This window comes from Eumetopias jubatus, unplaced genomic scaffold, assembly GCF_037043125.1.
Source record: "Eumetopias jubatus isolate StellerSeaLion01/CBP00866 unplaced genomic scaffold, mEumJub1_p1.0 scaffold_9, whole genome shotgun sequence".
Lineage (NCBI taxonomy): Eukaryota > Metazoa > Chordata > Mammalia > Carnivora > Otariidae > Eumetopias > Eumetopias jubatus.
In genome coordinates this window covers 95334945-95348129 of record NW_028274815.1, presented here as the reverse complement: position 1 = coordinate 95348129, position 13185 = coordinate 95334945, and the positions used below count along the sequence as shown (strand labels likewise).

At 40.2% G+C, this 13185-nt stretch overlaps 1 protein-coding gene across 1 annotated transcript in view; it reads left to right on the top strand.

Annotated features, from left to right (window-relative positions):
• CFAP61 (cilia and flagella associated protein 61) overlaps positions 1-13185 on the top strand; it is a 294422-nt gene that overhangs the window by 220750 nt on the left and 60487 nt on the right. Inside the window, exons 22-23 of the mRNA XM_028123773.1 lie at positions 10873-11200; positions 12576-12667. Coding sequence (XP_027979574.1) covers positions 10873-11200; positions 12576-12667 — 420 coding nt within the window. The remainder of the gene's footprint in view (positions 1-10872; positions 11201-12575; positions 12668-13185) is intronic.

Below are 13185 nucleotides of genomic sequence, written 5' to 3'. Positions count from 1 at the left end.
TTGTTAGTCTATTCCCTTTGCCTGCTTTTTAAAAATTAGAATATTTTTTAGTATTCTATTTCAATTGGCTTCTGGTGTATATCTTATTTTTTAGTGGTTGCTCTATGTATAATAATATACATCATTAATCTCTTACATTCTAGTTAGAGTAAATATTGCACCATTTCTCATAAAATATAAAAACCTTGCAACCATACAGTCCCTTCTCCCCACTTTCTGGACACCCTTTTCTGTTACATTTGATATGTATCTACACACATTGAAAAACCAACAAAAGTATAACTTTTGTTTTAAACAGTCATACATATTACAAAGAACTTAAGAAGAAAAATAGAATTTTACGCTTATCCAGATATTTTCCAATTTTATTGTTTTGTCTTCATTTCTGAAGATCCAAATTTCCATCCAATATAATCTCCTTTCACCCTGAACAACTTCCTATAGCACATACAATTGCAGGCCTGCTGGCAATGGATTCTCCAGTTTTCCTCTTTCTGAAAATATCTTTATTTTACCTTTGTTCTTGAAAGATATTTCCACTGGATATAGAATCATGGCCTGAGAGGTTGCTGTTTTTTGTTTTTTTGTTTTTCCTTTCAACACTTCTAAGATGTTTTTTCTATCATCTTCTGACATGGAAAAGTTTTGATTTAAGAAATCTGTCATCGTTCGGGGGGCGGAGCAAGATGGCTGAGGAGTAGGAGACCTGGATTTCGTCTGGTTTTAGGAATTAAGCTGAATGGGGATCAAACTATTCTGAACACTTATAAACTCAACAGGAGATCAAAGAAGAGAGTAGCAACAACTCTCTGAACAGAGAAGCGACCTCTTACTGGAAGGTAGGACGTGCGGAGAAGTGAATCCGAGGCAATATTTGGGAGGCTAGACAGCGGGGGAGGGGGCCTCCCTCGGCCGCTTCTGGCAAGTGATAGAGCCGCGGAACACAAAATCAGAACTTTTAGAAGTCGGCTCCGCTGAGGGACGTCGCTCCAGTGGCTAAGCGGGGGGTGGAACCCTAGCAGGACAGTGTGGTCTCAGGACCCTCAGGGTCACAGAAAGACTGGGGGTGCCTGAGTGCGGCAGAGCTCCCAGGTATCAGAGCAGGGAAGCAGGCTGCAGAGACGGAGCCGAGGTGCCGGCTCTCAGCTCGGGGTTGCCATAGACTGTGATCCGTGGCCCAGTCAGGCCACTGCTCCTCCAGCAGGGACCCAACAAGCGGCAGAGCCGGGAAGACTCCCCTTCCTCCACTGGGAGGAGCGGCGTGGGAGCGCACCACAGGGATCTGCTGGGTTTGGAGACTCCACACGGGGTCGGGTGCCAGAGATAGAAAGAAACACTCAGTCACAGGCTGGGTGAGCACAGAGTGCGGATGGAGACCAGGGAGACAGGAGTGACTGCTTTTCTCTGGGGGTGCACTGAGGAGCAGGGCCCCGAGTTCTCGGCTCCTCCGAGTGGAGATTGGGAGGCCACCATTTTCACCCTGGTCCTCCAAAGCTATGCCAAGAGCTTGCAGGGAACAAAAGCTCCTGAGAGCAAACCCTAGCAGCTTGCTTAGCCCCGTTGGACAAGGGTGGGGCAATTCCACCTCCACAAAGACATATGGGAACCACAGCAACAGGCCCCTCCCCCAGAAGATCAGCACGAACAGCCAGGAAGCCAAGACCAAGTTTACCAATCAAGGAGAACGGGAGAACTCCAGCCCTAGGGGAATACTGCACATAGAATTCATCGCTTTTTTTTACCATGATTCAGTAGTTTTTCAAAGTTAATTTTTTTAACTGTTTTTTTTTTTGAATTTTTCTTTTTCCCTTTTTCAACCAACATCTTATCAATCCCTTTTTTAAAAAAACATTTTTTATTGTTCATTTTTAAAGTCATATTTTATCCCTTCATAGTAGTTACCCTTATTTTTGGCATATATATATATATATATATATATATATATATATAAGTTCTCTTTTAAAAATTTTGAGATACAGTTTCTCCTAACAGATCAAAATATACCCTAAATCACTAGTGCATGGCTTTGTTCTAGTCTCCTGCCTGATCACATTCTCTCCCTTTTTTTTCTTTTTTTTTAAATCTTCTTCTTTTTTCAAACAACTTCTTATCTTATCAATTCCTTTTATAAAATCTTTTATAATTTTCATCTTTACAGTCATCTTCCATCCCTTCATTGTATCAACCCTTATTTTGTACATATATAAGTCTTTCTTCCTTTAAAATTTAGGAGGCACTTTTTTCTAATAGACCAAAATATGCCCAAAATCTAGTGTGTGACACTAATCTATGCCCTAGCCTGATCATATTTGATCATATTCTTTTTTTTGTATTGTTCTGTTTTTGTTTTTATCTTTTTCTTTTTTTTTTCTCTCTTTCTTTTTTCTTTCTTGCCCTTTCTTTTCTCCTGGTTTCAGGTCTTTTCTGATTTGTTTAGAGTATATTTGCTGGGGACGTTCTTAACCTGTTAGCATTTTGTTCTCATTCAACTATTCAACTCTGGACAAAATGACAAGACGAAGAAAATCACCTCAGCAAAAAGAACAAGAGGTAGTACCATCTGCCAGGGACCTACTCAATACGGACATTAGTATGATGTCGGACCTAGAGTTCAGAATCATGACTTTAAAGATACTAGCTGGGCTTGAAAAAAGCATGGAAGTTATTAGAGAAACTCTTTCTGGAGAAATAAAAGAACTCAAATCTAACCAAGTCGAAATCAAAAAGGCTATTAATGAGGTGCAATAAAAAATGGGGGCACTAACTGCTAGGATAAATGAGGCAGAAGAGAGAATCAGCGATATAGAAGACCAAATGATGGAAAATAAAGAGGCTGAGAAAAAGAGAGATAAACAACTACAGGATCACGAGGGCAGAATTCGAGAGATAAGCGATACGATAAGACGAAACAACATTAGAATAATTGGGATCCCAGAAGAAGAAGAAAGAGAGAGAGGGGCAGAAGGTATATTGGAGCAAATAATAGCAGAGAACTTCCCTAATGTGAGGAAGGAAACAGGAATCAAAATCCAGGAGGCACAGAGAACCCCTCTCAAAATCAATAAAAATAGGTCAACACCCTGACATCTAATAGTAAAACTGATGAGTCTCAGAGACAAAGAGAAAACCCTGAAAGCAGCTCGGGAGAAGAGATATGTAACCTACAATGTTAGAAATATTAGATTGGCAACAGACCTATCCACAGAGACCTGGCAGGCCAGAAAGGACTGGCATGATATCCTCAGAACACTAAATGAGAAAAATATGCAGCCAAGAATACTATATCCAGCTAGGCTGTCATTGAAAATAGAAAGAGAGATAAAAATCTTCCAGGACAAACAAAAACTAAAGGAATTGGCAAACACAAAACCAGCCCTACAAGAAATCTTGAAAGGGGTCCTCTAAGCAAAGAGAGAGACTAAAAGCAGCATAGATCAGAAAGGAACACAGACAATATACAATAACAGTCACCTTACAGGCAATACAATGGCACTAAATTCATATCTTTCAATAGTTACCCTGAATGTAAATGGGCTAAATGCCCCAATCAAAAGACACAGGCTATCAGATTGGATTAAAAAACAAGACCCATCAATATGCTGTCTGCAAGAGGCTCATTTTAGACCCAAAGACACCCCCAGATTGAAAGTGAAGGGGTGGGAAACCATTTACCATGCTAATGGACACCAAAAGAAAGCTGGGGTGGCAATCCTGATATCAGACGAATTAGATTTTAAAACAAAGAGTGTAATAAGAGATGAAGAAGGACACTATATCCTACTTAAAGGGTCTATCCAACAAGAAGATCTAACAATTGTAAATATCTATGCCCTAACATGGGAGCAGCCAATTATATAAGGCGATTAATAACAAAAGCAAAGAAACACATTGACAACAATACAATAATAGTGGGGGACTTTAACACCCCCCTGACTGAAATGGACAGATCATCTAAGCAAAAGATCAACAAGGAAATAAAGACTTTAAATGACACACTGGACCAAATGGACTTCCCAGACATATTCAGAACATTCCATCCCAAAGCAACAGAATACACATTCTTCTCTAGTGCCCATGGAACATTCTCCAGAATTGATCACATCCTAGGTCACAAATCAGGTCTCAACCGGTACCAAAAGATTGGGATCTTTCCCTGCATATTTTCAGACCACAATGCTTTGAAACTAGAACTCAATCACAAGAGGAAAGTCGGAAAGAACTCAAATACATGGAGGCTAAAGAGCATCCTACTAAAGAATGAATGGGTCAACCAGGAAATTAAAGAAGAATCAAAAAAATTCATGGAAACCAATGAAAATGAAAACACAACTGTTCAAAATCTTTGGGATACAGCAAAGGCAGTCCTGAGAGGAAAGTATCTAGCAATACAAGCCTTTCTCAAGAAACAAGAAAGGTCTCAAATACACAACCTAACCCTACACATAAAGGAGCTGGAGAAAGAACAGCAAATAAAGCCTAAACCCAGCAGGAGAAGAGAAATCATAAAGATCAGAGCAGAAATCAATGAACTAGAAACCAAAAGAACAGTAGAACAGATCAACGAAACTAGGAGCTGGTTCTTTGAAAGAATTAACAAGATTGATAAACCCCTGGCCAGACTGATCAAAAAGAAAAGAGAAAGGACCCAAATCAACAAAATCATGAATGAAAGAGGAGAGATCACAACCAACACCAAAGAAATACAAACAATTATAAGAACATATTATGAGCAACTCTATGCCAGCAAATAAGATAACCTGGAAGAAATGGGTGCATTCCTAGAGAGGTATCAACTACCAAAATTGAACCAGGAAGAAATAGAACACCTGAACAGACCTATAACCACTAAGGAAATTGAAGCAGTCATCAAAAATCCCCCAACAAAGAAAAGCCCAGGGCCAGACGGCTTCCCAGGGGAATTCTATCAGACATTTAAAGAAGAATTAATACCTATTCTCCTGAAACTGTTCCAATAAATAGAAAGGGAAGGAAAACTTCCAAACTCATTTTATGAGGCCACCATTACTTTGATCCCAAAACCAGACAAAGAGCCCATCAAAAAGGAGAATTGCAGACCAATATCCTTGATGAACATGGATGCAAAAATTCTCACCAAAATACTAGCCAACAGGATCCAACAATACATTAAAAGGATTATTCACCATGCCCAACTGGGATTTATCCCTGGGCTGCAAGGTTGGTTCAACATCCGCAAATCAGTCAACGTAATACAATACATTAACAAAAGAAAGAACAAGAATCATATGATCCTCTCAATAGATGCAGAAAAAGCATTTGACAAACTACAGCATCCTTTCTTGATCAAAACTCTTCAAAGTATAGGGATAGAGGGTACCTATCTCAATACCATAAAAGCCATCTATGAAAAATCGACAGCAAATATCATTCTTAATGGGGAAAAGCTGAGAGCCTTTCTCCTAAGGTCAGAAACGCAGCAGGAATGTCCACTCTCACCACTGCTATTCAACATAGTATTAGAAGTCCTAGCCACAACAATCAGACAACAAAAAGTAATCAAAGGCATCCAAATCGGCAAGGAGGAAGTCAAACTCTCACTCTTTGCAGATGATGTGATACTGTATGTGGAAAACCCAAAAGACTCCACCCCAAAACTGCTAGAACTCATCCAGGAATTCAGTCAAGTAGCAGGATATAAAATCAATGCACAGAAACAAGTGGCATTCCTATACACCAACAACAAGACAGAAGAGAGACAAATCAAGGAGTCGATCCCATTTACAATTGCACCCAAAACCATTAGATACCTAGGAATAAATTTAACCAAAGAGGCAAAGGATCTGTACTCAGAAAACTATAAAATACTCATGAAAGAAATTGAAGAAGACACAAAGAAATGGAAAAACGTTCCATGCTCATGGATTGGAAGAACAAACATTGTGAAGATGTCAATGCTACCTAGAGCAATCTATACATTCAGTGCTATCCCCATCAAAATACTATCCACTTTTTTCAAAGAAATGGAACAAATAATCCTAAAATTTGTATGGAACCAGAAGAGACCCCGAATAGCCAGAGGAATATTGAAAAAGAAAAGCAAAGCTGGCGGCATCACAATTCCGGACTTCCAGCTCTATTACAAAGCTGTCATCATCAAGACAGTATGGTACTGGCACAAAAACAGACGCATAGATCAATGGAACAGAATAGAGAGCCCAGAAATGGACCCTCAACTCTATGGTCAACTCATCTTTGAGAAAGCAGGAAAGAATGTCCAGTGGAAAAAAGACAGTCTCTTCAACAAATGGTGTTGGGGAAATTGGACAGCCACATGCAGAAGAATGAAACTGGACCATTTCCTTACACCACACACAAAAATAGACTCCAAATGTTTGAAAGACCTAAATGTGAGACAGGAGTCCATCAAAGTCCTAAAGGAGAACACAGGTGACAACCTCTTTGACCTCAGCCGCAGCAACTTCTTCCTAGAAACATCGCCAAAGGCAAGGGAAGCCAGGGCAAAAATGAACTCTTGGGATTTCATCAAGATAAAAAGCTTTGCACAGCAAAAGAAACAGTCCACAAAACCAAAAGACAACGGACAGAATGGGAGAAAATATTTGGAAATGACATATCAGATAAAGGGCTAGTATCCAAAATCTATAAAGAACTTATTAAACTCAAAACCCAAAGAACAAATAATCCAATCAAGAAAAGGGCAGAAGACATGAAGAGACATTTTTCCAAAGAAGACATCCAAATGGCCAACAGGCACATGAAAAAGTGCTCAACATCGCTCGGCATCAGGGAAATCCAAATCCAAACCTCCATGAGTTAACACCTCACACCAGTCAGAATGGCTAAAATTAACAAGTCAGGAAGCGACCAATGTTGGCAGGGATGCGGAGAAGGGGGAACCCTCCTACACTGCTGGTAGGAATGCAAGCTGGTGCAACCATTCTGGAAAACAGTATGGAGGTTCCTCAAACAGTTGAAAATAGAGCTACCATACGATCCAGCAATTGCACTACTGGGTATTTACCACAAAGATACAAATGTAGGGATCCGAAGGGGTACGTGCACCCCGATGTTTATAGCAGCAATGTCCACAATAGCCAAACTGTGGAAAGAGCCAAGATGTCCATCGACAGATGAATGGATAAAGAAGAAGTGGTATATATACACAGTGGAATATTATGCAGCCATCAAAAGGAATGAGATTTTGCCATTTGCAACAATGTGGATGGAACTGGAGGGGATTATGCTGAGTGAAATAAGTCAATCAGAGAAAGACATGTATCATATGACCTCACTGATATGAGGAATTCTTAATATCAGGAAACAAACTGAGTGTTGCTGGAGTGGTGGGGGGTGGGAGGGATGGGGTGGCTGGGTGATAGACATTGGGTAGGGTATGTGCTATGGTGAGCGCTGTGAATTGTGCAAGACTGTTGAATCACAGATCTATACTTCTGAAACAAATAATGCAACATATGTTAAGAAAAAAGAATAATAAGAAGAAGATAGCAGGAGGGGAAGAATGAAGGGGAGTAAGTCGGAGGGGGAGACGAACAATGAGAGACTATGGACTCTGAAGAACAAACTGAGGGTTCTAGAGGGGAGCGGGGTGAGGGGATAGGTTAGCCTGGTGATGGGCATTAAAGAGGGCACATTCTGCGTGGAGCACTGGGTGTTATGCACAAACAATGAATCATGGAACACTACATGAAAAACTAATGATGTAATGTATGGTGATTAACATAACAATAAAAAATTTAAAAAAAAAGAAATTTGTCATCTTTCAAACCATTATTTCCCTGTATTTAGTGTGTCATTTCCCCCTGGATGCTTTTAGAGTTTTCTCTTTATCTTTAGTTTCCAGCAGCTTGATGTTGTTGGGGTTCCATGTTTATTTTGTCTCAAAGCATGGTTTTTCTTGAATTTATTATCTTGTTAGAGTTCATTGTTTAGAATCCATACACTTATAACTTTTGTTAAATTTTACCAAGGTCTTGGCCATTATTTCTTGCTTCATTCTTCTCTCCTCTCCTCCTTGGACTCCAATCACATATCTGTTAGACTTTTTCTTGTTGCATGGGTCTTTAAGGCCCTATTCATTTGTTTCAATCTCTTTGTTTCTTCTCTCTCTAGTCTTCACATTGAGTAATTTCTATTGATGTAACTTCAAGTTCGCTGACTCTTTCTTCTACCATCTTTATTCTTCTACTAGTATATAAAGTGACTATAGTCTAGCCTCTTTCCACCAAAATAAGGAAAATTACCCTCATACTGGTCATTGTTCCAAGTGTCTACTGCCCTACACCGTCTATCTCCTTTTAAATGCTCATTGGAATCTTTGGGTAATAGTTTTTGTACTTTGACCAGAGTTCATAGTTATATCAGTTAGAGGATTAGTCTGAGGGGATTACACCATTATACCAGAAACAGAACTCTTGAATTGGTATTTTGGACTCACATTAATACCTTGCTTCCTTCTGCCCAGTGGTAGTGCCTTCTGGGTACCCACCAGATGCTCCAGCCTCCCACTGGCTGCCTCCCTTTTCTACACAGCATTCATTACCGTCTGAAATCCTCTGCCTGTGAGGGTGATGACTTTGTTGGTGTCCATCTCTCCAATTAAATTATAAACTCTGTGTTTATCCTCTTCACCAAGAAGTTCTTCGAGCCTAACATGGGAAGTGTTTGTGTAAATGCATCATGAATGAGGTTTATCAGATCACTGACTCCTGATTTGCTAACCAGGGAGTTTTGCTCTCCCTAATCAGAATTATAAATAAAAGTACTCTTAAATATTAATTCAGAACAACATTAATGTGGCCAGATATTTCTACTTCATATTTTTATCCAGTATTGTAATGTTAAGTTGGCATTAAAGGAGTGCATGTGTTGCACTTGAGAGGTTTGTAACTTAGAACACATGTTCCCTTGAACTGTGTTAGATTTACTTATTCAGTTTTCAGTCTGGTTCACAAACTCCTATGAAATCCCCAGTGTAACAAAACTGTGAATACCTACACCAAAACAATATAATACTATTGCAGTACCAATAATCTTCAAAATCTGGGAAAATAAGAAATAATATATTTAAAATGCAACTTAATTAAAAGTAGGCTTAATTAGGAAAGAACTAGGTAGGTAGAAGAACTTTTGTGTGGATGCTGAAGGGGGCTCCTGAGTATTTTCAAGGACTCAAGAGGTTGATGATACTCTTTTTCGTGTATAATTTCAATTTAAATCAAATGGCTTTCCAAATTTTTATATGAGTGGGAGATCTAGTTTTATAGTGATGGGAACAGAGTGGAGGAGAGAAAAAAGAGTAGAGAGACAGAAAGATCCAGAGTCAGAGAGAGACTCAGAAAAATGTATTTTCCTGTGGTCACTGAGTAAGAGTTATAAAACAGAACAAATTCTAAAGAGACTTGAAGAAGCTGCCTGGGGTGGGAGTAACTGGGATAGGGTTAGATGGCTGAATGAATAGAGACAGGGAAAAGAGCAAAAGCCCTAGGAGCTCCCTGAGGGAGAACAAAGGACATCACAGAGATGACAGCTCCGAGTCCAATGCTGTCCAATAGAACTGATGGAAGTTGTCCGTATCTGTGCTGTTCAGTATGGCAGCTACTAGCCAATTATAGCTTTTGGGCATTTAAAATAGGTACTACAATTGAGGATCTGGATTTTTAATTTTGTTTAATTTTAATTAATTTAGATTTAAATGTATATAGTCACACATGACCAGTGGCTACTGTAGGATCATTCATCATTCATGCACCATTCATGGGCATAGGAAAAGGCTATGGAAGAGAAGTATCTCTGGCCCAAGACAGCTAATGTCTGTACATAATAGGTAAGTGAGGTGCATAAAGCAGGCATGTGAAGGAAGCAGGGAGTATGATGTCAATCAGTAAGGATGAGGACCCATGTCATATGTTCATTTTTTAGCAGGCTTTTAATAAGGTGGCAAACTATATTTAGGTAAAGATAAAAATGACTAAACTATTTCAATGAAACTGGAAACTTAAAAACAACTAACTTGGACTGCCTTAATGACTTTCAACATCACTATGGAAGAAGATAATACAGATAAGCTCAAGGTAGCATTGAAATTTGGGCAGAGAATGGAGGGGGCATACAGGTCACTTCTAAGGAGTGTGCAGAGGTGTTTTGGGTGCCTCTATAGCATGGTGCCTGTCACAAGGTAGGCACCCCATAAATATTTACTGAATGACTGTCTTCCATGCCAGGGCAGGAATGAACAAGGCAGGAGCCCAGACCTGGTAGATACTGGGGCTGATGGGGCTTTCATCCTTTCTGGGGCATCCTTCAGGAATGGGCTTTCTGGGTTTAAAAAGGCAGGAACAAGGCAATCTGAAGATTCAAGACTGAATGAGGTGACCCCAAGAAGGAACCTGGAGAAACTTAAGTGTCAGACACAAGAAAAGGAAAATAGAAGAAGGCTGAGATAGAGCTATTCAAAATATAGGCAAATGAGGGGAAAGTGGTGTCTCTATGGATGTAAACCTCCTTACAGGGGAAAAAAAATACTTTTCTGAGAGATACTCCATCACTTGGCATTCTTCTTTCCACTGGATGTCTAAATTGAGTGATTACAAGAAAGAGTGATATTAGGTATCTTAATTTGTTCTTCATACCAAAGACAGACTCTCTCCCTCTGTCTGTCCATCTGTCTGTCTCTCTCTCCATACACACACACACCACACCATTATGACATTTTAGTAGAGTAAACGTTGTTGTTGTTTTGGTTTGGTTTTTTGTATGCCCCCAATAATAAGGTGCTCTGCAGACTATTCACATTCTTGAGAGTGTAAAATGAAGAGTGATAACTGAGTAATAACATGAGTGTTTGCTTTGTAGATGTTCTTCAGCTTCTGTGAGAAGAATGTGGATTATGAAACATTTAAAGCACTCAATGATGCATGTCTTGTCTATGATGGCCGACTTGTGATTGATACCAACTTCCACACCAATGACATAGCCATCAGAGCTGCTGGCTCCCTCACCAAATTCTCCAATAAATATTACTCAAATGAGTGGACTCATAGCAGCTTCAGTTCCAAAGAAATTGGCTTCCAGCTGGCAGCAGCTATGCTCAGTCTCTTTGACCCGACCCTTGAACCTGTGACTGAGCCACCAGCTGATCTTGACCGACTCATCCCCATGTACAAGGGAGCCAAGATCCAAGGTGTGTAGTAGGCCACCTTCTTCCCTCTGATGAAGCCACATTGGATCTGGGTCAGTGCTTAGGGCAGCCCTCCATGTTTGTCTTAGGCTTGGTGAGGAGGCTCCTCTGTCTCTCAGTGGATTTGCACAGAGACAGAGGAAAGCTCAATCTCATTTTTAAACATTTATTATGGACCTGGCATTTTATTGTAGTCCTTTGTATTTTGAGCATGCAGTATGGATCACATCATAACTGCGGTCCCCATTTTACAGGAATGTAAAGAGAGACTGGGAGCAATCAGTAACTTGCCCAAAGGTTACTCACAACTGGTTAGTGGAGCAATGCCCTGACATCTTGCTAAACTTTTGTTCTCACTATAAGCTCAGAGATAAGGAAACCCTTCCAAGCATCCCAGGCCTTGGCCTCTTATCTAGATGAATAAGCCAAACCATTCACAACTGTAAAAACATCCACTTTCATCCTCTAAGCCATATTGATCCCTAAGGAGATCATCATATGAGTAATAGAGGATTTCTTTGTGTTTGGCTGATGTTCATATCTTTGAAAGTAGTGTCTTTGAATCTTGTGGACCTTCTACCACAAAATGCACATATTTACAAAATTGTAAGTTCATTTCCAGGAGGTTGATGGACCAATCTCTAAAGCCATCCATGGACCCCCTAGGGTGTCCATGGACCCTAACCCAGTAAACAGAACATGAGATAAAGAGACACAAGCCCTGCATACCAGTCCTTGTCATTTTCTACCTAACTAAATGGACTCCGATAGATGCTGCTCTGTGTCTCACTTTGGATTGAGAACTTAGGAAAGGTGGTGGCCATGGGAAAAGAAGAGAAGTGATGGGTGTCAAAGACCAGAATTAGATCAAGCTTATACTATGGGACAAGCTAGAAAGAGTAAGGATTTCATAATGATAATTTTCTAAAGTATTGAACAAGAACTTTGTTGATTTTCCTTAATAACATCCACTTTAATATTTTGGTTACATAGTGAAAGAGTGACAGGGAATGAGAATATCACTGCAACATTTAAGGCCTCCGTAGGTCTTGGTCTGGCTTTGGCAGGCATAGGTTAGAGTGCCGGGGGTTATGGGAAATCACAGTATACCCAGGATTGGGTTGGCACGTCTTCCTGGGGCATTGCTGGCTATATTATGGGCTATAGTGGCACATTCACATTGATTTTGTTAAATAACATCAATCTCAGGGAGTTTCTTGCTAATACTAGTACTTTAGGGGGATAGTTTGAGTAGTATACACCATGGTAGGCATCTCTGTTTAGCCTATGTCCTATGTGCTATATACAGATATATAAACTCCATTACCACTTCATTAACAACTAAATTAAAATCTGGAAAATCTGCCATTTCCTATAGGAGGCATTCTTCCTGGGTCTTACCATTATCTGCATATTGCCAAACCTGCCATTCCAACTCCCTTAGAGGTACAAATGGCCCAGCCTAATTTTGTAAGTATTATTCCTGAATTTCATTTTACTTTCAAATATAACACTTTGTTTACAGGGGGATGAAATTCTCTATTCAGAGTCTTTAGTATAATGTACTGGTTCATCAGAAAAACCACTGTGGTAGCCAGCTCCCAAGATGGCCCCATGATTCTTGCCCTTTGGTATTCTTGCCCTTGTGTGGTCCCCTCCCACATGAAATAGGGCAGGATATTATGGAAATGACAGTGTGTGACTTCTAAGGCTAAGTCATGAAAGGTATTACAGCTCCAAATTGCACCCTCCTGGATCACTTACTGCCGTGTGGTGAGGTCACCCAGGCCACCAATTGGAGAGGCCTATGTGGTAAGGAATTGAGGATTCCTGTACCAGCCATTAGCAATTTATCAGTCATGTGAGGGAGCTGCCTTGGACGTGGAGCCTCCAGCCCCAGTCAAGGCTTCAGATGATGTGGCCCCAGCAGACATCTTTACTATAAACCTATAGGAGACCTTGAGCCAGAGTCCCCCAAGCTAAGCTGC